Source organism: Pelobates fuscus, chromosome 13, assembly GCF_036172605.1.
Source record: "Pelobates fuscus isolate aPelFus1 chromosome 13, aPelFus1.pri, whole genome shotgun sequence".
NCBI classification, from domain to species: Eukaryota; Metazoa; Chordata; class Amphibia; order Anura; family Pelobatidae; genus Pelobates; species Pelobates fuscus.
Genome location: NC_086329.1, coordinates 10,599,659 through 10,627,390, shown reverse-complemented (window position 1 = coordinate 10,627,390; position 27,732 = coordinate 10,599,659). Strand labels below are relative to the sequence as shown.

Sequence of the window (27,732 nt, the reverse complement as noted above, 5' to 3'; positions counted from 1 at the left end):
TCCACCAGTCCCGATTACATGTGCCCGCTCCATACATGACCCCAATACACACACAGTCTACATACACCGCCCACATTACATGGACCCTCTATATATACAAGGCTGTGTCTGTGGGCTCTCTGTATACTGGGCGCTGTGTCTGTGGGCTCCCTGTATACTGGGCGCTGTGTGTGTCTGTGGGCTCTCTGTATACTGGGCGCTGTGTGTGTCTGTGGGCTCTCTGTATACTGGGCGCTGTGTGTGTCTGTGGGCTCTCTGTATACTGGGCGCTGTGTGTCTGTGGGCTCTCTGTATACTGGGCGCTGTGTGTGTCTGTGGGCTCTCTGTATACTGGGCGCTGTGTGTCTGTGGGCTCTCTGTATACTGGGCGCTGTGTGTCTGTGGGCTCTCTGTATACTGGGCGCTGTGTGTCTGTGGGCTCTCTGTATACTGGGCGCTGTGTGTGTCTGTGGGCTCTCTGTATACTGGGCGCTGTGTGTGTCTGTGGGCTCTCTGTATACTGGGCGCTGTGTGTGTCTGTGGGCTCTCTGTATACTGGGCGCTGTGTGTGTCTGTGGGCTCTCTGTATACTGGGCGCTGTGTGTGTCTGTGGGCTCTCTGTATACTGGGCGCTGTGTGTGTCTGTGGGCTCTCTGTATACTGGGCGCTGTGTGTGTCTGTGGGCTCTCTGTATACTGGGCGCTGTGTGTGTCTGTGGGCTCTCTGTATACTGGGCGCTGTGTGTGTCTGTGGGCTCTCTGTATACTGGGCGCTGTGTGTGTCTGTGGGCTCTCTGTATACTGGGCGCTGTGTGTGTCTGTGGGCTCTCTGTATACTGGGCGCTGTGTGTGTCTGTGGGCTCTCTGTATACTGGGCGCTGTGTGTCTGTGGGCTCTCTGTATACTGGGCGCTGTGTGTCTGTGGGCTCTCTGTATACTGGGCGCTGTGTGTGTCTGTGGGCTCTCTGTATACTGGGCGCTGTGTCTGTGGGCTCTCTGTATACTGGGCGCTGTGTGTGTCTGTGGGCTCTCTGTATACTGGGGGCTGTGTGTGTCTGTGGGCTCTCTGTATACTGGGCACTGTGTGTGTCTGTGGGCTCTCTGTATACTGGGCGCTGTGTCTGTGGGCTCCCTGTATACTGGGCGCTGTGTGTGTCTGCGGGCTCTCTGTATACTGGGCGCTGTGTGTGTCTGTGGGCTCTCTGTATACTGGGCGCTGTGTGTGTGTCTGTGGGCTCTCTGTATACTGAGCGCTGTGTGTCTGTGGGCTCTCTGTATACTGGGCGCTGTGTGTGTCTGTGGGCTCTCTGTATACTCGGCGCTGTGTGTGTCTGTGGGCTCTCTGTATACTGGGCGCTGTGTGTGTCTGTGGGCTTTCTGTATACTGGGCGCTGTGTGTGTCTGTGGGCTCTCTGTATACTGGGCGCTGTGTGTCTGTGGGCTCTCTGTATACTGGGCGCTGTGTGTGTCTGTGGGCTCTCTGTATACTGGGCGCTGTGTGTGTCTGTGGGCTCTCTGTATACTGGGCGCTGTGTGTGTCTGTGGGCTCTCTGTATACTGGGCGCTGTGTGTGTCTGTGGGCTCTCTGTATACTGGGCGCTGTGTGTGTCTGTGGGCTCTCTGTATACTGGGCGCTGTGTGTGTCTGTGGGCTCTCTGTATACTGGGCGCTGTGTGTGTCTGTGGGCTCTCTGTATACTGGGCGCTGTGTGTGTCTGTGGGCTCTCTGTATACTGGGCGCTGTGTGTGTCTGTGGGCTCTCTGTATACTGGGCGCTGTGTGTGTCTGTGGGCTCTCTGTATACTGGGCGCTGTGTGTGTCTGTGGGCTCTCTGTATACTGGGCGCTGTGTGTGTCTGTGGGCTCTCTGTATACTGGGCGCTGTGTGTGTCTGTGGGCTCTCTGTATACTGGGCGCTGTGTGTGTCTGTGGGCTCTCTGTATACTGGGCGCTGTGTGTGTCTGTGGGCTCTCTGTATACTGGGCGCTGTGTGTGTCTGTGGGCTCTCTGTATACTGGGCGCTGTGTGTGTCTGTGGGCTCTCTGTATACTGGGCGCTGTGTGTGTCTGTGGGCTCTCTGTATACTGGGCGCTGTGTGTGTCTGTGGGCTCTCTGTATACTGGGCACTGTGTGTGTCTGTGGGCTCTCTGTATACTGGGCGCTGTGTCTGTGGGCTCCCTGTATACTGGGCGCTGTGTGTGTCTGCGGGCTCTCTGTATACTGGGCGCTGTGTGTGTCTGTGGGCTCTCTGTATACTGGGCGCTGTGTGTGTGTCTGTGGGCTCTCTGTATACTGAGCGCTGTGTGTCTGTGGGCTCTCTGTATACTGGGCGCTGTGTGTGTCTGTGGGCTCTCTGTATACTCGGCGCTGTGTGTGTCTGTGGGCTCTCTGTATACTGGGCGCTGTGTGTGTCTGTGGGCTCTCTGTATACTGGGCGCTGTGTGTCTGTGGGCTCTCTGTATACTGGGCGCTGTGTGTGTCTGTGGGCTCTCTGTATACTGGGCGCTGTGTGTGTCTGTGGGCTCTCTGTATACTGGGCGCTGTGTGTGTCTGTGGGCTCTCTGTATACTGGGCGCTGTGTGTGTCTGTGGGCTCTCTGTATACTGGGCGCTGTGTGTGTCTGTGGGCTCTCTGTATACTGGGCGCTGTGTGTGTCTGTGGGCTCTCTGTATACTGGGCGCTGTGTGTGTCTGTGGGCTCTCTGTATACTGGGCGCTGTGTGTGTCTGTGGGCTCTCTGTATACTGGGCGCTGTGTGTGTCTGTGGGCTCTCTGTATACTGGCCGCTGTGTGTGTCTGTGGGCTCTCTGTATACTGGGCGCTGTGTGTGTCTGTGGGCTCTCTGTATACTGGGCGCTGTGTGTCTGTGGGCTCTCTGTATACTGGGCGCTGTGTGTGTCTGTGGGCTCTCTGTATACTGGGCGCTGTGTGTCTGTGGGCTCTCTGTATACTGGGCGCTGTGTGTCTGTGGGCTCTCTGTATACTGGGCGCTGTGTGTCTGTGGGCTCTCTGTATACTGGGCGCTGTGTGTGTCTGTGGGCTCTCTGTATACTGGGCGCTGTGTGTGTCTGTGGGCTCTCTGTATACTGGGCGCTGTGTGTGTCTGTGGGCTCTCTGTATACTGGGCGCTGTGTGTGTCTGTGGGCTCTCTGTATACTGGGCGCTGTGTGTGTCTGTGGGCTCTCTGTATACTGGGCGCTGTGTGTGTCTGTGGGCTCTCTGTATACTGGGCGCTGTGTGTGTCTGTGGGCTCTCTGTATACTGGGCGCTGTGTGTGTCTGTGGGCTCTCTGTATACTGGGCGCTGTGTGTGTCTGTGGGCTCTCTGTATACTGGGCGCTGTGTGTGTCTGTGGGCTCTCTGTATACTGGGCGCTGTGTGTGTCTGTGGGCTCTCTGTATACTGGGCGCTGTGTGTCTGTGGGCTCTCTGTATACTGGGCGCTGTGTGTCTGTGGGCTCTCTGTATACTGGGCGCTGTGTGTGTCTGTGGGCTCTCTGTATACTGGGCGCTGTGTCTGTGGGCTCTCTGTATACTGGGCGCTGTGTGTGTCTGTGGGCTCTCTGTATACTGGGGGCTGTGTGTGTCTGTGGGCTCTCTGTATACTGGGCACTGTGTGTGTCTGTGGGCTCTCTGTATACTGGGCGCTGTGTCTGTGGGCTCCCTGTATACTGGGCGCTGTGTGTGTCTGCGGGCTCTCTGTATACTGGGCGCTGTGTGTGTCTGTGGGCTCTCTGTATACTGGGCGCTGTGTGTGTGTCTGTGGGCTCTCTGTATACTGAGCGCTGTGTGTCTGTGGGCTCTCTGTATACTGGGCGCTGTGTGTGTCTGTGGGCTCTCTGTATACTCGGCGCTGTGTGTGTCTGTGGGCTCTCTGTATACTGGGCGCTGTGTGTGTCTGTGGGCTTTCTGTATACTGGGCGCTGTGTGTGTCTGTGGGCTCTCTGTATACTGGGCGCTGTGTGTCTGTGGGCTCTCTGTATACTGGGCGCTGTGTGTGTCTGTGGGCTCTCTGTATACTGGGCGCTGTGTGTGTCTGTGGGCTCTCTGTATACTGGGCGCTGTGTGTGTCTGTGGGCTCTCTGTATACTGGGCGCTGTGTGTGTCTGTGGGCTCTCTGTATACTGGGCGCTGTGTGTGTCTGTGGGCTCTCTGTATACTGGGCGCTGTGTGTGTCTGTGGGCTCTCTGTATACTGGGCGCTGTGTGTGTCTGTGGGCTCTCTGTATACTGGGCGCTGTGTGTGTCTGTGGGCTCTCTGTATACTGGGCGCTGTGTGTGTCTGTGGGCTCTCTGTATACTGGGCGCTGTGTGTGTCTGTGGGCTCTCTGTATACTGGGCGCTGTGTGTGTCTGTGGGCTCTCTGTATACTGGGCGCTGTGTGTGTCTGTGGGCTCTCTGTATACTGGGCGCTGTGTGTGTCTGTGGGCTCTCTGTATACTGGGCGCTGTGTGTGTCTGTGGGCTCTCTGTATACTGGGCGCTGTGTGTGTCTGTGGGCTCTCTGTATACTGGGCGCTGTGTGTGTCTGTGGGCTCTCTGTATACTGGGCGCTGTGTGTGTCTGTGGGCTCTCTGTATACTGGGCGCTGTGTGTGTCTGTGGGCTCTCTGTATACTGGGCACTGTGTGTGTCTGTGGGCTCTCTGTATACTGGGCGCTGTGTCTGTGGGCTCCCTGTATACTGGGCGCTGTGTGTGTCTGCGGGCTCTCTGTATACTGGGCGCTGTGTGTGTCTGTGGGCTCTCTGTATACTGGGCGCTGTGTGTGTGTCTGTGGGCTCTCTGTATACTGAGCGCTGTGTGTCTGTGGGCTCTCTGTATACTGGGCGCTGTGTGTGTCTGTGGGCTCTCTGTATACTCGGCGCTGTGTGTGTCTGTGGGCTCTCTGTATACTGGGCGCTGTGTGTGTCTGTGGGCTTTCTGTATACTGGGCGCTGTGTGTGTCTGTGGGCTCTCTGTATACTGGGCGCTGTGTGTGTCTGTGGGCTCTCTGTATACTGGGCGCTGTGTGTCTGTGGGCTCTCTGTATACTGGGCGCTGTGTGTGTCTGTGGGCTCTCTGTATACTGGGCGCTGTGTGTGTCTGTGGGCTCTCTGTATACTGGGCGCTGTGTGTGTCTGTGGGCTCTCTGTATACGTCTGTGGGCTCTCTGTATACTGGGCGCTGTGTGTGTCTGTGGGCTCTCTGTATACTGGGCGCTGTGTGTGTCTGTGGGCTCTCTGTATACTGGGCGCTGTGTGTGTCTGTGGGCTCTCTGTATACTGGGCGCTGTGTGTGTCTGTGGGCTCTCTGTATACTGGGCGCTGTGTGTGTCTGTGGGCTCTCTGTATACTGGCCGCTGTGTGTGTCTGTGGGCTCTCTGTATACTGGGCGCTGTGTGTGTCTGTGGGCTCTCTGTATACTGGGCGCTGTGTGTGTCTGTGGGCTCTCTGTATACTGGGCGCTGTGTGTGTCTGTGGGCTCTCTGTATACTGGGCGCTGTGTGTCTGTGGGCTCTCTGTATACTGGGCGCTGTGTGTCTGTGGGCTCTCTGTATACTGGGCGCTGTGTGTGTCTGTGGGCTCTCTGTATACTGGGCGCTGTGTCTGTGGGCTCTCTGTATACTGGGCGCTGTGTGTGTCTGTGGGCTCTCTGTATACTGGGGGCTGTGTGTGTCTGTGGGCTCTCTGTATACTGGGCACTGTGTGTGTCTGTGGGCTCTCTGTATACTGGGCGCTGTGTCTGTGGGCTCCCTGTATACTGGGCGCTGTGTGTGTCTGCGGGCTCTCTGTATACTGGGCGCTGTGTGTGTCTGTGGGCTCTCTGTATACTGGGTGCTGTGTGTGTGTCTGTGGGCTCTCTGTATACTGAGCGCTGTGTGTCTGTGGGCTCTCTGTATACTGGGCGCTGTGTGTGTCTGTGGGCTCTCTGTATACTCGGCGCTGTGTGTGTCTGTGGGCTCTCTGTATACTGGGCGCTGTGTGTGTCTGTGGGCTTTCTGTATACTGGGCGCTGTGTGTGTCTGTGGGCTCTCTGTATACTGGGCGCTGTGTGTGTCTGTGGGCTCTCTGTATACTGGGCGCTGTGTGTCTGTGGGCTCTCTGTATACTGGGCGCTGTGTGTGTCTGTGGGCTCTCTGTATACTGGGCGCTGTGTGTGTCTGTGGGCTCTCTGTATACTGGGCGCTGTGTGTGTCTGTGGGCTCTCTGTATACTGGGCGCTGTGTGTGTCTGTGGGCTCTCTGTATACTGGGCGCTGTGTGTGTCTGTGGGCTCTCTGTATACTGGGCGCTGTGTGTGTCTGTGGGCTCTCTGTATACTGGGCGCTGTGTGTGTCTGTGGGCTCTCTGTATACTGGGCGCTGTGTGTGTCTGTGGGCTCTCTGTATACTGGGCGCTGTGTGTGTCTGTGGGCTCTCTGTATACTGGGCGCTGTGTGTGTCTGTGGGCTCTCTGTATACTGGGCGCTGTGTGTGTCTGTGGGCTCTCTGTATACTGGGCGCTGTGTGTGTCTGTGGGCTCTCTGTATACTGGGCGCTGTGTGTGTCTGTGGGCTCTCTGTATACTGGGCGCTGTGTGTGTCTGTGGGCTCTCTGTATACTGGGCGCTGTGTGTGTCTGTGGGCTCTCTGTATACTGGGCGCTGTGTGTGTCTGTGGGCTCTCTGTATACTGGGCGCTGTGTGTGTCTGTGGGCTCTCTGTATACTGGGCGCTGTGTGTGTCTGTGGGCTCTCTGTATACTGGGCGCTGTGTGTGTCTGTGGGCTCTCTGTATACTGGGCGCTGTGTGTGTCTGTGGGCTCTCTGTATACTGGGCGCTGTGTGTGTGTCTGTGGGCTCTCTGTATACTGAGCGCTGTGTGTCTGTGGGCTCTCTGTATACTGGGCGCTGTGTGTGTCTGTGGGCTCTCTGTATACTGGGCGCTGTGTGTGTCTGTGGGCTCTCTGTATACTGGGCGCTGTGTGTGTCTGTGGGCTCTCTGTATACTGGGCGCTGTGTGTGTCTGTGGGCTCTCTGTATACTGGGCGCTGTGTGTGTCTGTGGGCTCTCTGTATACTGGGCGCTGTGTGTGTCTGTGGGCTCTCTGTATACTGGGCGCTGTGTGTGTCTGTGGGCTCTCTGTATACTGGGCGCTGTGTCTGTGGGCACTCTGTATACTGGGCGCTGTGTGTCTGTGGGCTCTCTGTATACTGGGCGCTGTGTGTCTGTGGGCTCTCTGTATACTGGGCGCTGTGTGTCTGTGGGCTCTCTGTATACTGGGCGCTGTGTGTGTCTGTGGGCTCTCTGTATACTGGGCGCTGTGTGTCTGTGGGCTCTCTGTATACTGGGCGCTGTGTGTGTCTGTGGGCTCTCTGTTTACTGGGCGCTGTGTGTGTCTGTGGGCTCTCTGTATACTGGGCGCTGTGTGTGTCTGTGGGCTCTCTGTATACTGGGCGCTGTGTGTGTCTGTGGGCTCTCTGTATACTGGGCGCTGTGTGTGTCTGTGGGCTCTCTGTATACTGGGCGCTGTGTGTGTCTGTGGGCTCTCTGTATACTGGGCGCTGTGTGTGTCTGTGGGCTCTCTGTATACTGGGCGCTGTGTGTGTCTGTGGGCTCTCTGTATACTGGGCGCTGTGTGTGTCTGTGTGCTCTCTGTATACTGGGCGCTGTGTGTGTCTGTGGGCTCTCTGTATACTCGGCGCTGTGTGTGTCTGTGGGCTCTCTGTATACTCGGCGCTGTGGCCGTGTTAATGCCTGTTTGGCGCCGATAATCCCCTGGGCCCAGTAAGCCCAGCCATCACTCCCCAATACTCACTCAGTAATCGTCTAGCGGCCCTGCGCGTCCGTATCCCAGGCAACGGTAACCATGGCAGCAAAGCTCTCCCGTAAAGCCAGGAAGAACCAGCGAATGGGCGGTAGACAGGGAGTCACGTGGTATGCATATAGTCCCGGCAGTGAGGACTCCTACCTGCCTGCAGCTACACCTGGGTTTGTATTAATTATCCTTTCGCCTGGACCGCGTTACCTGCTCACGGTTAGTTTGCACTCGAGTTACAGATATCCTTGCGCAAGCTTGATGGCATTGCCCAGCAGTGTGCACAATGCAGGTCACGTGGTCACACATGACTGGCCCTAGTCACACTGCATTGTGGGCATTAATAATTATAATACTACCACTGATAACTTGAAAACCCCAGTGTGAAACATCAGGGAAATAATCCTTGGCTGACAAATATTCTCCTTTCCCCACTGAACTATTTTATGATTGTGCATTTTAGTGAAACAAATCACCTTAGAGTCCAGTCCTAAAAATACAATAAATGTGTCAGGATTGCATCATTGGAGTAATTATTGCATCAAGTGTGAGATAATCTTATTATTAAAGCATTCAGCAACACATTAAAACACTTAAAAAAATCAATAAATAAAACTATCCTGAATGTGTGTTTTGTGTAGCGCCATAGAGTTGCCACCTTTTTGGGAAAAAATTATTTGCTAATGGCAAATATTGCCGTTGTTTTTTATTTTAAATCGAGACCAGGATTTAATTATTTCGGTCAGGCTGAAGTTCGGACCACGTTCATACTCGTTCAGGTTCTGAATTACAAAATCTGGATATTGTTAAATTCCATCGGGATTTTGCAGTCCGAACGCTTGACAAATCTTGACATATAATAGAGCTTAGGAAAACTCCACTTCTTTTGTCAAGTATAATTTTACCATCGTACTCTCCTTTCCATCGAGTCTATGTCGCCAGCTCCATATCTTCGATTCCAAGCCGTGCGTATTCCGAGAATGTACAGGATATAGAGCCCATCGTATACTATGTGCAGACAATGGAACTGGCGGTACGGTAAGTGAAGATGGCAGCCCCTTGAAAAAGAATCCAGTGCCTAAAAGTATCTTAAAAATTAAAGGTGATTAAGGCAGGTAATGTTAAAAATAGACATATTAGGGACATAAGGAACTAATGGGGGGTAAACAATAAAGGCTCTGTTATAACAGACCCACTTTAAATTGCAAAATACATTTAGAAACATTTGTTTTTGGTGGCGGAGCTTGCTACCTGACCTGTATGGATGCCATTTCTATCAGCTCCCAAATCTTGCGGACTATATCCATTTAATTTTGGATTTTCCCACTTCCATCCAGCCTTGTCACATACCCAGTCGGCATCAGCGCAGCAAACCGCATCGTCCGATGCCTTTCTTTCAGCCACAAAGGCTGCAGAAACAGAGATGAAAGGCTGGGCCTACCACACGCCATCGATCCTGGGCATCGAGGAAATCTTGCACGGACACCCGGCAAAGCACATCGACACCACTCACTCTCCGGAACTACCCGACACCATTGCTCATATGCCGGCTATGGGACAACGCCCCCAAAAACCCCAAGGTACGACTGGAGACAGGGACATAGGCACTATGCTGAAAAGGCCCGCACAGTCTAAGCCTGCACCCGCGGCAGCAACACCGTAGCCTGTCCAGGCACCCACTACAGCTCAGCAAAGACCAGATTCATCTGGGCCCCCCCAGACAATACAGCCGGACAGGGCACAAAATAAAGTGCAGCAAGAGCCTGACCTCTCTAGGCACCCCCAAACGCCACAGCTTGACAGGCCACACATCCTGGCACAGCAAAGCTCTGACTCACTGGGGCACCCCCAGGCACTACAGCCTGACAGGGCACACACCCCAACACAGCACAGGCCTGACTCCCCCGGGCACTCACAAGCACCGCAGCCACCACCACCGGAGTCCTCAGATGACTCTGCTACCAACTGCAAAGCGCAACCTAAAAATCCTTTTAGCAGACATCCACGAACTCCTGGCAGCTGACTCAGCCCTCCTAAAGACTGAACTACGCACAGTCACGGAAAGGGTGAGCGCCACAGAAGAAGAAATGGTGACAGTCCATGCTCACATAAACATGATGGGAGAATCTATCCAACAAATCCAGCAGCAACAAACGTATCTGTCAATCAAAATGACAGCCATGGAAGACCAGCAATGCTGCTCGCACATAAAGACCCGGGGCACCCTTATGGCGGTATCGGCCAAAGAACTGCCACATTACTCCAGGCGCCTTCTAACTACAGTACTTCCCTATGTAGTGGCAAAGAAAATTAGCATTAAAAGGATATACCGCCTGCCTGGTTCTCACCACCTAAAGACCCCAACAGCCAGAGATGTCATCCTCAGATGTGTCACAGTGCAAGACACCATTGACACCATTTAAAAGGCAAGACACCATTGATTTTAGAGAACTCCTCACTAACGCTATTTCAAGACCTATAGAAAGCCACCCTCCTGTGGTGCAAATCTTATGGACCGCTCACCACACAGCTACGCTCAGCAGGCATAACCTACAGGTGTGGTGCTAACGAGACTCTAGAGGTAACCCATGATGGAACTACCCATGTTGTAACCTCTGTTGAGGGAGCATCTCCCCTCCTTGCCACCCTGGGACTGCCTAACTCAACGGCTATGCCACAGGGGAGCCCTCATATAGAGGCATGGGACCCCAGAAGCACCATCCCGTTGGAACCGAGACCCAGCGGATCACAACACCCTGTACCATGAGCGGTGTGGACTGATACCACAAGTTTTGCTAACAACTGTTTTGAGTTCCTAATGTTTATTTAATTTTTTTTCTTCCACCACAGGTCAATATTTAATTCACCCTATCTCATAAGGAGCCCAGACTCTTTAACTCAATGAGAGCCAGTCCAAACTTGGCGTATGAAACACCCCTTCCCCCCACCACCACCGCCCTCTTGGTTACGGGTAAACAATCTAGATGCATCACTCACAAAAATACGCTCCACTCCACTAAAGCATACAGACACCCTAAACCAGCACAGCACAAAGAACCAAACCAAATGGCATCGTTCTAACGCAATCCTGTTACTTTACACCTTAATGCTCACATGGAGTACTAATCCCACCAGAACCACAATACACATGCGCTGCCTCAGTACACCATGTCGCATCCCAAACCCAAGGGTACACAAAACATCTTGACACCTCTGTATCGATCAGAATGTATTGTTTAACATGTTAATGTTGTTCCAGAACCTATTATTGCTTTACCCAAATTATGATGCAAATCTCTAACGACATTGTATCTGTCCTTTAATGGTGAACTTCCGTACACGCATGTATGTGAAACTTAAATATGACGCACCAAAAATGAAAAATAAAGAATTTGGGGGGGGCGGAGCCTAACCGCCGAGCTGGGAAGACGCTCCGAGAATCAGCTCCCGACGAAAAACTACCTAACCAGGGGTAAATACCCCCAAAACTGGAGCGTCTACCAGCCGGAGAGCATGGGACACATCAGGGAAACCCAGGGCTACACAGAGACACCAAAGCTGAGCTCCACAATGCCCGGGAACCCACAGACGCAAATGGGTCCTACATGCGGACGAGCAGGGGAGAGACGGCCACTCTCCCCATTGGTAAAGCCACGCACAGACTCCTCAGCATTCTTACCTCCCTCCCCCCCCCCCCCCCCCCCCCCCCCCATGGACCGGCGGGGGTCATCCCGGTCCGCGCTGCAAGTCTGGAGCAGCCAGCCAATCCTGAACCACAAGCTTGACCACGAAGTATGGAGGTGCAACCCCACACGTGGCGCACCCAAGATGGCGGCTGAAAGCATACTGCAAGAGCAGGGCATACTGCCAAAGCGAACACCTCAGAAGGACCTCTTGCAGCGTCTGGAGGAGATCTTCACCCGCTTCTGGGACACACTCAGAGAAAGGCAGCTGGCGGCTCAAAGCGACACACTTACCTCACGGACTGCAGGTGAGACGAGCCGCAAGCGGCGGGAGACTGGGGGCAGTCCCTTGGGCACCAAACCTCACCTCTCAACTACCCATACAAGAAATGGCCCACCCAGGCTGCAGACTACAGGGGTAATCACCCGAAAGCATCGCCCACACTTACGGAGACGCAAGCACCGCAAAAAACAGAGGACCAGAACCTCCGTCACTCCCGAAAGTGGAGTAAACCCGGGCCCTAGAGGTAGCCGAGTTTGTAGCCAAAGGATGCAGGCCTGTACAACAGACTGGGACTGGAGGGACGCCCTCAACGTCATCCACAGAGCGGCGGAAAGCCGAGACCCACTGCAGGGCGCCTGCTGCTTCCTGAAGGAAGGCATAGGATGAAGAGACATTGCACCAATCATGCCACGCAAATGGGACTGCAAAGCTTAAAGGACGGCATGCCACCCAAGACCCCAGACCACAGTGAACATATTACAAGCTTTAGCATGTTTATCAGCTGTTTAGCATAGTCTAAAATAGTTATTCTACCTAGCACATAGGTAGCAAATCAGTCCTTACCTAATGCATATCTTTACTGCAATTGCGCACGTTTTAATTAATTTCGTTATTTTTTCACTTTCCACTTACTGATTTGCTTCCTATTACTGCCTTAGCTTTGCAGCTTAGCATTAGGTGCATCACCAATTTGTATTTAATATATTGATCCCCAGGCTCTGCAAGTTATTAGCCAGGATACTATACAGGGAGTGCAGAATTATTAGGCAAATGAGTATTTTGACCACATCATCCTCTTTATGCATGTTGTCTTACTCCAAGCTGTATAGGCTCGAAAGCCTACTACCAATTAAGCATATTAGGTGATGTGCATCTCTGTAATGAGAAGGGGTGTGGTCTAATGACATCAACACCCTATATCAGGTGTGCATAATTATTAGGCAACTTCCTTTCCTTTGGCAAAATGGGTCAAAAGAAGGACTTGACAGGCTCAGAAAAGTCAAAAATAGTGAGATATCTTGCAGAGGGATGCAGCACTCTTAAAATTGCAAAGCTTCTGAAGCGTGATCATCGAACAATCAAGCGTTTCATTCAAAATAGTCAACAGGGTCGCAAGAAGCGTGTGGAAACACCAAGGCGCAAAATAACTGCCCATGAACTGAGAAAAGTCAAGCGTGCAGCTGCCAAGATGCCACTTGCCACCAGTTTGGCCATATTTCAGAGCTGCAACATCACTGGAGTGCCCAAAAGCACAAGGTGTGCAATACTCAGAGACATGGCCAAGGTAAGAAAGGCTGAAAGACGACCACCACTGAACAAGACACACAAGCTGAAACATCAAGACTGGGCCAAGAAATATCTCAAGACTGATTTTTCTAAGGTTTTATGGACTGATGAAATGAGAGTGAGTCTTGATGGGCCAGATGGATGGGCCCGTGGCTGGATTGATAAAGGGCAGAGAGCTCCAGTCCAACTCAGACGCCAGCAAAGTGGAGGTGGAGTACTGGTTTGGGCTGGTATCATCAAAGATGAGCTTGTGGGGCCTTTTCGGGTTGAGGATGGAGTCAAGCTCAACTCCCAGTCCTACTGCCAGTTTCTGGAAGACACCTTCTTCAAGCAGTGGTACAGGAAGAAGTCTGCATCCTTCAAGAAAAACATGATTTTCATGCAGGACAATGCTCCATCACACGCGTCCAAGTACTCCACAGCGTGGCTGGCAAGAAAGGGTATAAAAGAAGAAAATCTAATGACATGGCCTCCTTGTTCACCTGATCTGAACCCCATTGTGAACCTGTGGTCCATCATCAAATGTGAGATGTACAAGGAGGGAAAACAGTACACCTCTCTGAACAGTGTCTGGGAGGCTGTGGTTGCTTCTGCACGCAATGTTGATGGTGAACAGATCAAAACACTGACAGAATCCATGGATGGCAGGCTTTTGAGTGTCCTTGCAAAGAAACGTGGCTATATTGGTCACTGATTTGTTTTTGTTTTGTTTTTGAATGTCAGAAATGTATATTTGTGAATGTTGAGATGTTATATTGGTTTCACTGGTAAAAATAAATAATTGAAATGGGTATATATTTGTTTTTTGTTAAGTTGCCTAATAATTATGCACAGTAATAGTCACCTGCACACACAGATATCCCCCTAAAATAGCTCAAACTAAAAACAAACTAAAAACTACTTCCAAAAATATTCGGCTTTGATATTAATTAGTTTTTTGGGTTCATTGAGAACATGGTTGTTGTTCAATAATAAAATTAATCCTCAAAAATACAACTTGCCTAATAATTCTGCACTCCCTGTAGTGCTCTTGAGCTGCCATTATGTGACACCATTCACAAACCTTATCTCGCTAATCACGGACTTGCACACACTCCTGCGGGCAGTTGCCTCCCTGTACCCCTAGTGGTATTCCCTGGCACCCAAGCCTGCATGTCAACCAATTAACATGTTTAATATGTCTTTGTTGCCTATTTTGTTTTTATTCTTAGTTGGAGGACCCACAGGCTCCCACTATAGACACCAGGACTAAAGCATAATCAAACCATTGTTTAGATACTAAAGCGATGACACTCAATATAACTATTAACTCTAAGCTACTGTTACCAAACGACAAGTAACTCATTATGACAAATGTAACTAGCCAGTTTGTACCTAGCCTGTTTTATTAACCAAAAATGTGTGCGTTTCATCTAAATGCTACACAACAGTTAACAAATATGTGTGCTCAAACTGTCTGAAAATGCTGTTGTGGCATTACTGACACGCTCATGTTATTCATGCACAGCAAAAATAAAGAATATAAAAAAAAAAAAAAAAAAGATTTTTTTTTTAAATAATTGTTTTGGAATTGATACCTACGTGGGTTGTTTACATCAATTATTACATTCAAATAATGTAGTTGCCAATAGAATGAATATGTTTACCCAAGACTAATGCTGATAGGGCAATAAAGATGTTGTTACGTTGGACATAATGATTAAAGAACCTTGGAACACTATCCAAATTCTGTTGGTAAACAATTATATACAACGCTGCTTTTTTATTGAAAAAGTAGTTATTCGTTGATATTAAGACGAATGACTACTTATGTCTTGAGCAGTTATTCGTTGATATTAAGACGAATGACTGCTTATGTCTCCAGAAAGTATATCAGTTTTGCTATGACATACACGGTAATTTCAACATATATAATTATTTGATATGCACTAAGTATTGTGAAGCGTGATAAATTATTTAAAAAGCTTGCTAAAAATAATACTGTGGAAGTCTCTGAGTGCTTGGGATACTTTCCAAGTACCATGCAGTCCACGTGACTCACAGTTGTGCATCATATAAGTGATTTTAACTAACTGCCTTAAAAAACAAATCAGTCCAAGAACAAACTGTTTTATTCTAAACCAATTTATTGGAAATCGGTTGTTTGTCATAATCTGAACTTTATAAAACCATGCTGTATCCATTCGTAATATTGCCATTCTCAATTAACTCCTGAATATTATTCCTTAATAATCCACCAAATGATTTCCCAATCATAAAAGTTGATGTTTTAACTCCTTTTTAATTATAGTGGCCATATGCGCTATAGTTGCTGTAAGTACTCCTCTAGAGAGTACTTCTCGTCATTCAATTCAGCATGTTGGGATCATTGTTGAGAAGAGGGGCCTATGTTGGGAATGGTTCCCAAGCAGGGCCAATCACACCAGAGGAAGCGGGGACATAAACAGGGGCCACAGGTTAGTTTTAATCTATTGTATCTCCCACAAACACTGGATCGTAGCATTATTTACATAATTTTATTTTAAGATCTCATCTAAATAATAAAATATAAAAAAATAAAAATACATTTTATTGTAAAGCGTTGAGGAATAAGCTGCCGCTATATAAATACCAATAATAATTACTATTATTATTATTACTGGCATTTATGTAGCGCCAGCATTTTCCGTAGCGCTTTACAATATTATCAAAGGGGGAGATTTAACAATAAATGAGACAATTTCAAGAACTTACAGGAACAATAGGTTGAAGAGGGCCCTGCTCAAACGAGCTTACAGTCTATAGGAGGTGGGGCGTAAAACATTACAGGACAGGAGGTAGTAATCAAACAAGGTAGGGTGAAGCAGAGCTGGAGGAGAGAGTAGAGTGCTGCCCTTTAGGACAGAGCAAAGGAAAGGTACGTTAGGCAGAGGTTACGCTGGGAGGCCATAAGCTTTCCTAAAGAGATGGGTTTTGAGGCACTTTTTAAATGATTTTAGACTAGGGTAGAGCTTGATGGTTGTAGGCAGGCTATTCCATAGGAAAGGAGCCATCCGTGAGAAGTCCTGCAAGCGCGTGTTGGCCGTACGTGTCCGAGCAGCGGGCAGGAGAAGGTCACGGGCAGAGCGGAGAGACCGAAAGAGATATAAGAGGGGCTAGAATTGGTGCTTTATAGGTGTGGATTAGTACCTTGAATTGACTCCTATAGGATACAGGAAGCCAATGTAAGGACTGACAGAGGGAATAGGAGCGACAGGAGAGGAATATCAGTCTGGCGGCAGCATTCATTACAGACTGTAGCGGGGCAATATGACTTGTGGGAAGACCTATTAGGAGAGGGTTACAATAATCCATGCGAGAAATTACTGGAGCATGGACAAGCTCCTTAGTAGCATCTTGCGCAAGAAAAGGTTGGATGCGAGCTATGCTTTTAAGGTGGAATCTACATGATTTGGTTACAGACTGGATGTGAGGCCAGAATCAAGTATAACGCCAAGACAGCGCACTTGCAAGGATGGACTTATATGGATACCACTAACTTTAAGGGAGAGTGAAGGAGGAGGATCAGTATTAAGAGGAGGAAAGACAAGGAGTTCAGTTTTAGAGAGATTGAGTTTCAGAAAGCGGGAGGACATCCAGTCAGAGATGGAAGAAAGGCAAGCAGTAACACGTTGCAATGTTAGATAGATAGATAACGGCAATGTTAGCAGAGATGGGGTTTGAAACGGCGAATTTAATTAATTTCAAATGATGAGAAAGAGAGGGAAGGGTGTGTGTAGAGGTTTGAAGGAGTAGTGAGGTGAGAGCAGAAACCCTACATCACCACCCTTGCTTTCAGAGTGTCTTGGGTTGTAGGAAAATTGAAGACCACCAAAGGATAGAGAGGCAGGGGTAGTGGTGTCAGAGGGAGAGAGCCATGTTTCAGTTAAGGCCAGTAATGATGAAGTGGTTATACCTAAGTCATGTCAGGTTTACTTTAATATATATAAATATATTTAAAAAGATCTATTCAATAAACAGTAAGCTTCTATGACATTACGCACAAGTATAAAATGAGGACAGCTGTTCTCGATATATCATTCCAGAGTGGCTATTTTGACCTCAATTTTGCAGCCCGAGTGTCAATTCACCAAAAACAGGTTTTTTAAGGATTCCAATATATATATAGAGAGAGAGAGGTTGGGTCCTATCGAATGTGATATAAATTCATGCTCTATAGTACTGGAAGATCTGTAGTTTGCCACAAATAGGATTATGACACCTAAGCTTATTACTGTACATTCTTATCCAGAGAATAATCTTGCACATTGCTCTCTAAGGACACATCTAAAACAGAAAGCTTTTATTATTAATTTCATTCTAATTTTCCGAGTCTCATGGGCTGCGCTAAAATATTTGCTGAGAAACTGAAGGCAAACCAGAAAGAAGGCAAAAAAAGAAAATATGACTGAGTTATTCTCTAAATACAGCAAATTAACTCTGAATGAAAAAAACTGAGGATAAAAGCGCCACTCTGGGACTATAGCTGAGCAAAGCTATTTTATCCTTAATTTTGTAATGCAGATGTATTTCTCTAATTTGGAGACAGGAGAATAGACCCCTCTGTGTTCAAGCTCGAAATAAGGAGGTCCTATATCGCCATCATGCTTTAGTTCCCCCGGTATCCAATATTTGGCGACACCAGGGAACTGTCCCCGGGATAGCACATCGCAAGCACATGCGCAGCGGGCACTAGGACCATGCAGAGAGAACTTCAGCCTTGTTTCCTGCAGGGTCCTGAAGGCTGGGGGCCAGCCAGGCAACCTGTCAGCCCACCACGGGCATCATTAGTGATAATTCTGCGTCACTGGCGACACACCGTCAGAGGCCCGTCTAACCCAATTCACTGCTACAGGACCGTATGTTAGGAGGTATGTGTATATGTTATATGTTACTCTTTTCCTTTCCTGATGATTACACAATGGGAAGATAATGATTATAAATGAAATATACACATTAGAGCAACATGTCATGTTATTTAGTAAATAGTAAATAATCTGTTAAAAAATGTTTTATTTTTTCAAGTTTATTTCATTTTTGTCATATGACATTTGCATGTATGTCCATTTGTTCCAAAAAGCACTTTTACCTTAATGTGTCCGTGGGATGCAAAGTGCAGCTAATGTATTAAATGAGACATTCAGAGGGTCAATAGCTGCAAGCAATTCCAAGCAGAGTGGATGAATGGTAGTCAGCTAATTAGAATGGATATGTTGGGCAATGGGCAGCCAGTCCCAGGCTACTCCCCAGGATTACTTGGGAATCGGCTTAACAGAAATTCACAGAGCTGTTAAAGGGACACTGTAGGCACTATAAACATTTCTTCTCATTGAATTGGTTATAGCGCCTGGATCTCCTGGGGCTGCCCCTCCATTCAGTGTTAAACCATTTTTGTACAATTTAGAGCTGCACTATCATCACCCCAGCTTCCCGAAAAATGTGTGTTTAATAGAGATAGATTCTTTATGAAATATTCATATTGACTGGGTTGGAATTTCACTGAACATTTCAACCCAGTCAAGAGATATACTGAGACAAAGTAGAGACAACTCTGACACTACGCTTGACACTGGGCAGAGTTACCGTTGTCTAGAAGTGTCAATACCCCATCCATGACGGCATGCAGGAAGTTGACTTTATGTATCGAGAATTTCGCAGGATCCTCTATACACCTCAATACTGTACTCTCGTGCATGCGCAAGAGTACAGCAATGATGTCGGCTCTTGGCACTGAAGAGGACCCGCCGGAGGAAGAGTAGAACTCACCTTTACCTGCCCCTCCAGCCACCAGATCACCAGCGACGATGTCACAGTTGGGGGTATTTGCAAATTCCGCAATGTCACCAGACGGTGAAAGTGTCGCTTTAACATTAAAAAAAGGTCCCTGGCTTCCCACAGCCTAGCCCCCACTGGAGGTGTGGCTAAGGCAGAGATTTAACACTTGCTTCTAGCCATACCAATGCATACCAGCAATGGGTACTATGGTAGGCTGAAAATGGTTAGCCAATCACAGCCGACCACTACTGCTCATACTAACAATTTCTCATTAACCTAAGCTGTGCAAGGAGATGGGTTGCTCGGGGCTCTTGTTTAGCAGGAAAACAAAACTGTTTAACTCTAAATGGAAGGAAGGGACCCGGGGAAACAGTCAATACAACCTTCCATGCAGGTATGTTAAAGGAACACGCCAAGCACCATAACCACTACAGTTTATTGTAGCCCAAACTGCGACCTGCCTCCGCTATCATTGCCAAAGAGCCAGAAGTTCCTAAGCAGGAGCTACTGTTAGCTCTCCTGAGCTAAGCCCTGCAATGCAGACCTTTACAGAGGGTGGTCAGCTGATGTTTATGGTGCGCGGAGGGTATCTTCAATAGGGCCCATTAACTGCAGGCGAGCATTATTGTACATAATGCAGTCCTTGTAAGGACTCACTAAAATATAATACTCATCACAATCCAAGCATGACATGCACTTGCAATGCGGCCAAATGCCATCTTTAACCTTAAATAGTTGATTTTACATAGATCATCTCTATGATCACATCTCAAAATATGTACAAAATGTGTTATGTGGTTATGATTTGCTCCTATTTTTGTAAATATAGAAGTAGGTGTGCATTCATGTGTATGTGTGTTACTGTATGTCATAGTTAAAATGTAAATCAAAAAGATTTGTGTCAGGGTGATAAATTTTCTATAAGTAGCCAGTTCCATCTCATTTATTTTTGGGGTATTATTTTTGTCTGAGGCAGCCTTGCTTGTCAAACTGGATCACTTGCCAGCTCTCAAGATGATATTCTATGCAATCTCTCTAGGTAACCTTTAATATTATTTTGCACATAACTGGCAGTATGCACTTAGCTTTTCAGAGCATCTTGGGGTAAGCTGATGTATAACGTTGACACCTCTCCATGTTAAATAAGAGACACAGATTTAAAAAAAAAAAAAAAAACATGTTAGCGATGACAGTGGCAAATAGTTCGGATTTGGTTTTTTTTTTGTTTTTTTTATAATTCTTTCATTTAAGCTCTGGATCAAATTCATGCCCGTTCTTGGCTGAAATACAAAATTCCATCAACAATGCCCAGATTTTGCAGCCCAAATGGTTCCATATGCAGCCGGATGGTTTTGCCCCATTCAGTGGGGGATCATTTGAACTTTTGTGAATAACCTAGATAGTCTTTAGTAGCCAAATCACGTTTTCTTCTAACAGAATGGCATAATTTCTGTATTTCTGATGAAAAGGAATTAAATAGAGGTTAGAAAAGTTGTGCTAGTCATTTACTTACAATGTTGTGAAAAAAGTACTTAAAAAGTAAACACAAAATTCAGTTTTTTAAATGATACGTCTCTGATACGTTGAGCTGCCATACAATCTACAATACAATACAATTCATACAATGGTACCGCTCATGCGCACAAAATATAGTAAGTGCATCTCTTTTTCTATATTCTATGTTAAAAGACATACCACACCATACACATCTCCATAGTCCTAGCCTTTTTCTCGTCTGACAACAGTTCAAGGCGCTACTCCTATTTCCTATTGTAAATACAAGCTATGTTCGATCCGATCCAGTCCAGGTTTGTCATAAACTCGAAGAGGTTTGTTTATTCTGTTTTCTTTTTCTTTTTTATTTTTGCCATTATCAAAGTGGTACTGTTACTGGAAATCTATATCCATAAATCAATTTAAAATAATAATTGACTCATATAATTAAACTATAGTAAGTTTGGCTAAGGTTCAACACTTGACGATCTGCCAGTTTATCAGCATGGAGGTGGCCATCTTGAAATTCCATTACAATTTTTAAATCCAGAATGACATTTAATCAGGGAGGTTTAACCATAGGAATACCCTGGGTGGCCGTCTAGGGCCCAGTGGTTAGACAGGGGCCTCGAAACCATGAATTTGCTTGGCCCCATTAACCTTTCCTATGTGAAGAATAAAGGGGAAGAAATGGTACGCTGCCTGGGGGCCCATAGGATCTTGACCCTTCTAGAAAAACAAGGCAACAAAGAGCTGGGGAGGTAGATACAGTGCTAGCGTCATGGCAGCTCTCCAGTGATTAAGCTTATAAAAGAGGCAGGAGGCATTCTGGAAGAGGTGACCAATTTGGTAATAAATAAACCAGCGCAGCATGTAGAGCCGTACGTTTTCTGAGACCCCATGAACAATCACAGGAAGGGAGGAGAAGGCACGGGAAGAGGCATGTTACGTGAATGCTTCGCTATGCTGTCACAACACCTCCCAACCGCTTACACTTGCGGCGGCCTTTACTGCTTCTTATTGCAGCAGTATACATTACAGTATAACCTAAAATCCTGAAAATAACAGTTGTTTTTTGGGGGCTATAGGTTCCCTTCTGTCCACCCGTTTTGGTATTAAAAAAATTTAAGTTACCTAATCATTACTTACTTAGTTTCCAGCTCTGTAGCTGCCCGCCCCGCCATCAAAGATGTCACCTTGCTTGCTGACATCTTCCTCGTAGAGAAGCACTGTATTGGATATAGGTTTACGCGTCCAAACGCCTTGTTGCTCCAATCAAATGTTACTATCAGCAGCATTTAATTCCCGAACTGAGTTTTCATTGGTTCTGCCAATAGAGATGTATTTAACCCTGCAATGAAACCATTGCTATTTCTACAATACTGCAATGTTTTATATTGCAGGGTTAAAATAACAGGACCACTACACCCAGACCACATCATTAAGATTAAACATATCAGTTTTGGCATTAGCTCTAGACAGGGGGTGCTGGGGGACTCAGGTAAAATCTGTATAAGTATTTACTATTAAACTGTGCCAGGGGACCTCGACACCATAAGGACTACAGTGCATTGTAGTGGTCATGGTGCCTAGGCTGACCCTTTAAATATTGTGCTGTTGAAATTAATTTCCTTTATGGTTTCCCTCAAATTAAGCAGTGGGCAGCTAGCCAAGATATACGTTGTATATCATTGTGGCAACAAGGGTGTGTTATTTATACACTGCCTGCAAAGTCATTGCCTATAATAAATCTGTTAAGACATATACTTTTAATTTGCTTATTGAATAACATTTGGCTTAAAGTAATTCACATTCTTGGTAAGACAAATTGAAATGCTGACATTTGTTTTTCTGTTTTTTATTTGAAAAAGAAAGGCACTATAACCATGCTATCTCATCAAATTGGTTATAGTGCGTGGAGTCTCTGGGCACTGTCCCTTTATTCAGTTTATTTTTTTCAACATTGAATGAGGGTGCCTGGCCATCCATAGCCCAGTACCAATGAGAGAGGTTACACACTTCCTTCTAGTCAATCAATACCAAGAATGGGTGCTGTGATAGGCTGAAAGCCATCAGCTGACACTTTCAACCAATCACAGCCACTAATTGCTGCTCAGGCTAATACTTCCTGGTTAGCCAAGGCACCACTGAGGGGATGGGCTACTGGGGACTCTTATTTACCATGAAAAAAAAATTGAAAACGGTTTAACGCTAAATGGCGCCAGGTGACTCCAGACACTATAACCATTTCATTGAGATGAAGCAGTTGCAGTGTCCCTTTAAGTATTTCCGAACCCTTGCTCCATATGAAGCACCAGTATATTAAATAGACGTTCATGTTCTGTTTAATATTGAAACTTTCTTTGAAGTCATCTTATTTTATATTGTTCAAAGTTATTCCTTGGTTAAATGGGTTGCAGACCTCCGGCCTAAAAGCTCTGGAGAGGGTTAGAAGAAAGCTGAACTGAATTATATGCGACTTTTTACCAAATGTGTGAGGATTCACTTTTAGGCACTGAGAATTAGACAGCAGACATTTAAATAGGACAATGTGAATTAGACAGCAGACATTTAAATTGGACAATGTGAGTCAGCAGACATTTAAATTGGACAATGTGAATTAGACAGCAGATATTTAAATTGGACAATGTGAATTAGACAGCAGATATTTAAATTGGACAATGTGAATTAGAAAGCAGACATTTAAATTGGAAGGTTTGCATTCATCTCTGTCTTATTCATTTATTAGCGTAACCTTTGCAATTTCAGGCCAGGAGGTTTTTTATAATAATAATAATTATTATATTTACACATCTATAATTGTAACTGTAATTTCCTATGATCTAATTTATTCCCTATTTTAACAAATGTGTTTCTGAGGTTTAGAAATGTAAACAAAATGCAAGAAATGACACGGCTGTATTTCTGACTATCCTGGAACTGAGCGGATTCTCCCCACACAGCCCTTCTCCTGCCCCCTGGCCCACACAATGCTGCAGACTAGTTGTCTGGCCAAATCCTGCTCTTCTCATCGAGTTGCTGTTAATCTGATATTGTCATCCAAAACCTGAGAGCTGTTTGAATCCAGCAGTGTGACTCTGACGGACAATATCACACTCGGCATCTGGAAACAGACTACACCAATACTAGACATCTGTTACCCAAATGCATAATATTCATATGGTTATAATGAAGCGGGCTGGTTATCAAAGAAAAGTGCATCAGCCCTGGAGCTATTTAAAGGGGCAGTGCTAGCACCATAAGCACTACAAGCTGATGTAGTAGTTATGGTGCCATCAGTCTGCAAGCATCATCTGCCAGTTCTGTAAATTTGAAATGCAATATCCATATTAAAAATATGCTTAAGAGTGGCAAAAAAAAAGTAAAAAAGCAGAGTATAATTATTTGAATATACTGCACCATGTTTTTGTGGTTTATATTTACAGAATTGTATTACATTAACATCCGTAAGGTAACATGGAGGCCAAAATAGCCACTCTGCGCCTATAGCTTACGTAGAGATGTTCTTTTTCTTCCAGATCAGCTATTTTTGCCTCCGTCGTATCATTTGGATTTTAATTTGCTACAATTTGAAGTTCAGTAAATAAAAACTTCTAGTTTTTCTTTTACCATCACCCTCGTGTTTACCGCTTCTGTTTCTGCATTACTCCTACCACCTACATTTGATATTCATTATAAACTAAAAACGAGATGTATCAACACAAATAATAAAAAATAAAAAAGGCAAATACCAAACATGTGACATGCAGTATAATATATCTTGTATACAGAATCTGTGTTACAATACCCCAATTCTACACATTTAAAAAGTAATGATGGCATTGTCTAATAGATATGCATACTACCTTTATCTCTTTACCCCACTCTAGAATGTAAGCTCTTTGGACCTTGAACACTTTGTTACTGTGCGTCCAGCTCGTCTTGTTGCAAATACATGTCTGTTAGCCCACCTATAGTAAGGCGCTACAGAATTTGTTGGTGCTTTATAAATAATAATAATAATAATAATAATATATTATTGCAATTCTTCTGGTGGCAGGAGAGCAATTCCATGCACATACAAACACACCTTCTTTGTATTTCTATTAAAAGCCTCAAATAAAATATAAAAACCATATACAGTAATGTCCCATTTTTACAGCATCCCAGTAACCCCTCCAAGGATGCTCTGCCTGCAATGCACAGCAGGCTCCCAGCAGTGGAAGGGTAGCAGAGGGGGGCGTGGCTTGCTATGGTAAACGCTCGGCTGTGATTGGCCGCTCGCGGGGATGACGTGGAGGTGGAACTAGTGGAAACTACACAAGCCATTTCCACCTGCGTAACGGTCCAGTGGTCGTGGCGCCCTGTGGGAGACACTGCAGCAGTGACCGCTCCCTCCCTCCGTCCGTCCGTCCTCCTCCTCGGCCAGCACGCTCAGCCCGGCCGCCATGGCTGCTAATCCGGGGGATGTCAGCCCTCAGCAGGAGGGAGCTGCGGCAGGAGCCGCCTGGAGCTCGCCGGACCCGAGAGGGACCTTCAGGGCTCAGCCAGCGCAGCATCCGCCCGTTACCATGGAGACAGCATCCACAGGTAAAGTGGTACCCAGGGAGGCAGCCCATCACATCCTGCATCCCCTATAGAGCATCCCCCCCCAGCGGCAGCCTGTGTGCTGGGGAACTCATCACAAGTCAGCACAATTAACACAACACTGAGATAATCCACTAAAAAAAACCATAAAAACTAAAAAAATATTAATGTGTTTTAAAATAGGGGGGTTTCCTCCCTCTCCCTCTGGGTTTAGTTCTGTGGCTCCATGGTGGCAGTGTTGTTGATGTTGTACATTTCTAAATGATCAGTATTTATTTTATATATATATATATATATATATATATATATATATATATATATATATATATATATATATTTATATATATTTTGGAGGGAAACTAGGGTGCAATGTTTTTGTACATGTATATGTGGGGTCAGCAGTGTGTCTGCTAAGAAAACTACAGGTGAATGGTTGATTTGCAGAATTAAACATCTCTAGTATACATGTAGGAAAGTGACAGGTTCTTTTTTTATTATTAGATGCATTGGAGCATGGTGGATGCGGTTTTCATGTTGGATCATAATTAGGCACACCCACTTTCTCCTAATGATACAGGATTTGACACTATTTTTCAAGTTTTTATTTGTATTTTCTAGTTTAAACAAGGCTTCTAAAATGATTTAAAAAAAAAATAAAAATCCCTGAAAGACATTACAGCTCACACAAAATGCAGCTTGTCAAACTGTCAGATCTGATGCCTTTGTACTGGTAATCTCATCTAGTAGATAATTTAGGTAATTTTAGTCCAAATAAAGTTTAGCAATGCAAGGTTCTCGCTCAAAACCCCCCACATCTAAGTCTCTAGAAATTTGTAATTGTATATAACTTGAGAAAATAAAACCTCATATCGATCTAATGCTTGAACGCATACAGCTATTCTCTAAAAGTAAGATATATGTGTTCTTATTTCTGTAAAACACTTTAAAATAAAAAATGGGTGTCTTTGGAAAACTCAATATTCGTATGTATAATAGAAGTATTGTGTTTTTTCTTAGGAAGAAGTCTAATAAACCTGTACTGCTCTTTAATCAGTACTGCCACACGGACAGTACTGTAATGTAAATAAAGGAATTCAGTTCTAATAGTTAAAAACTGTCAAAATAAGTACAAACAGCAAAGTGATTAACGTTATTTGTTAATTGCTTTAATGCCTCTTTCATTTTATATAGTAAGGTTATTCTCTAAACAGTGATCTGGGGTGAGTTGACACTTTCAGACTGACCTAATGAGATTAGAAAACTAATTTTGCTGAGATTTTAGTCTGTTATTTCTCCAGAGCCCACAGTGCTTAGTGAGTACACTTTTTAGTGTGCTTGATGCATGTTGTCTACAATCTATTTCATTTAGACGTTGCCTGGAAAATTGTATTGCACTTAAATATAGCACACGGGTCACTAAACAACCTTTAATGCCATGGTTTAAATTCAATGAGCAGCTACAAAGTGACCTATATATAGCCATGCATACTCTATATACAACTGGCAAAATGGATATACGTAGAGAGACCCGGATTAGAGGCATATATATGGAGCTACAACAAGCAGAGAGACGTTGGATACACTGAGAAGGTCTTCTGAATGTGGCATAATACAGAATACATAATGCTCTATTCATAGTGACACTTTACAGAGAAATGGCACTATGCACATGTTATACATTATATATGGAGACGCAGACACACCATAGACAGAGACACTACATACAGACTAATAATACAGAGGCCCAGATACATGTAGCAGTGTGACACTATACAGAGACAAAGGTGGTCTCCTTGTATTCAGAGGGACATTGTACAGACACCAGGCACATAATTACAGATGGAGCAAAAGCCACTCTGATTGACATACTACAAAGATTGACAGACTGAAGACACACACACATTGATCGATACATGGAATGCGCCTTTTGGACAAAGTTAAGGACTAGCTTCACATTATATTTACTATAATATAATGCTTATAATGTTCTCACTACAGCACCTTACACAAGAGCTTTGCTATTTTTTCATTTACTTTACAGATTGCTACATTTATCATCTGAAAGATTAAGATTTATTAAATGCTCATCACAATGATTTATATAAACAGTGCTAGACGCTAATAATTTGCCATTCTGATATGTATATTTAAAATAACATATAGTTGTATGCTGCATTGATAGTGTCCCAATGGCTTACACCTGTGTTAACATAGGTAAAATATGTTGTTCTGTTCTGTATGGCAGTGATGTAAAATGTCTGCCCCTCTCCCTCCGGATATTGTTGGCCTACAAATCCCAGAAGTCTTTGAATGTAGTAGATGGCCAGAGTTTGAGATATCTGCTGTTGGGTTAACAATGGCATAAAGGACAGTTGGACCCATTTATGTAGAATTAGGTAAAAAGAGGAAATTTGTATTATCAGCCTGTGCACAGATATTACCCGAAAAGAAAGAATCAGACTCAAGATACCAATAATGAGAACAGTCATAAATATGTCAAAATGCTTGTGCTGGCAGGAACAGAGCGATAATCATTGAACAAGCCAAGTAAGCAAAGCCAGAAGCCATAAATCTTTAGAGTAAATACAGGCCGGGTCAGAGCATGTGAACTATATTGAATCATGATGGGCCCGTATGTTTCTATTTGCACTACAAAAATAAAGAATTATATAAAAAAAAAAAAAACTTTATTGGATTGGTCACATGTGCAACAACCACACAAGTCCACAGAGCATTGGAGTCACCAGTCTCGCCACTGACTCTCCATTAAGAAAATCTGTATTAAAGATACACTCCACACAGCTGGAAAAGTGGCCACAGACACCACAGATTGCTTAGACTAGTGGCTATGGAAAGAGTGTTT

The 27,732-nt window shown here is 45.9% G+C and overlaps 1 protein-coding gene across 1 annotated transcript in view; it reads left to right on the top strand.

Annotated features, from left to right (window-relative positions):
• The first annotated feature begins 24,583 nt into the window (after positions 1–24,583).
• RTN1 (reticulon 1) overlaps positions 24,584–27,732 on the top strand; it is a 99,212-nt gene continuing 96,063 nt past the window's right edge. Inside the window, exon 1 of the mRNA XM_063440066.1 lies at positions 24,584–24,872. Within this exon, the coding sequence (XP_063296136.1) occupies positions 24,731–24,872 (142 nt within the window). The 5' untranslated portion in view covers positions 24,584–24,730. The remainder of the gene's footprint in view (positions 24,873–27,732) is intronic.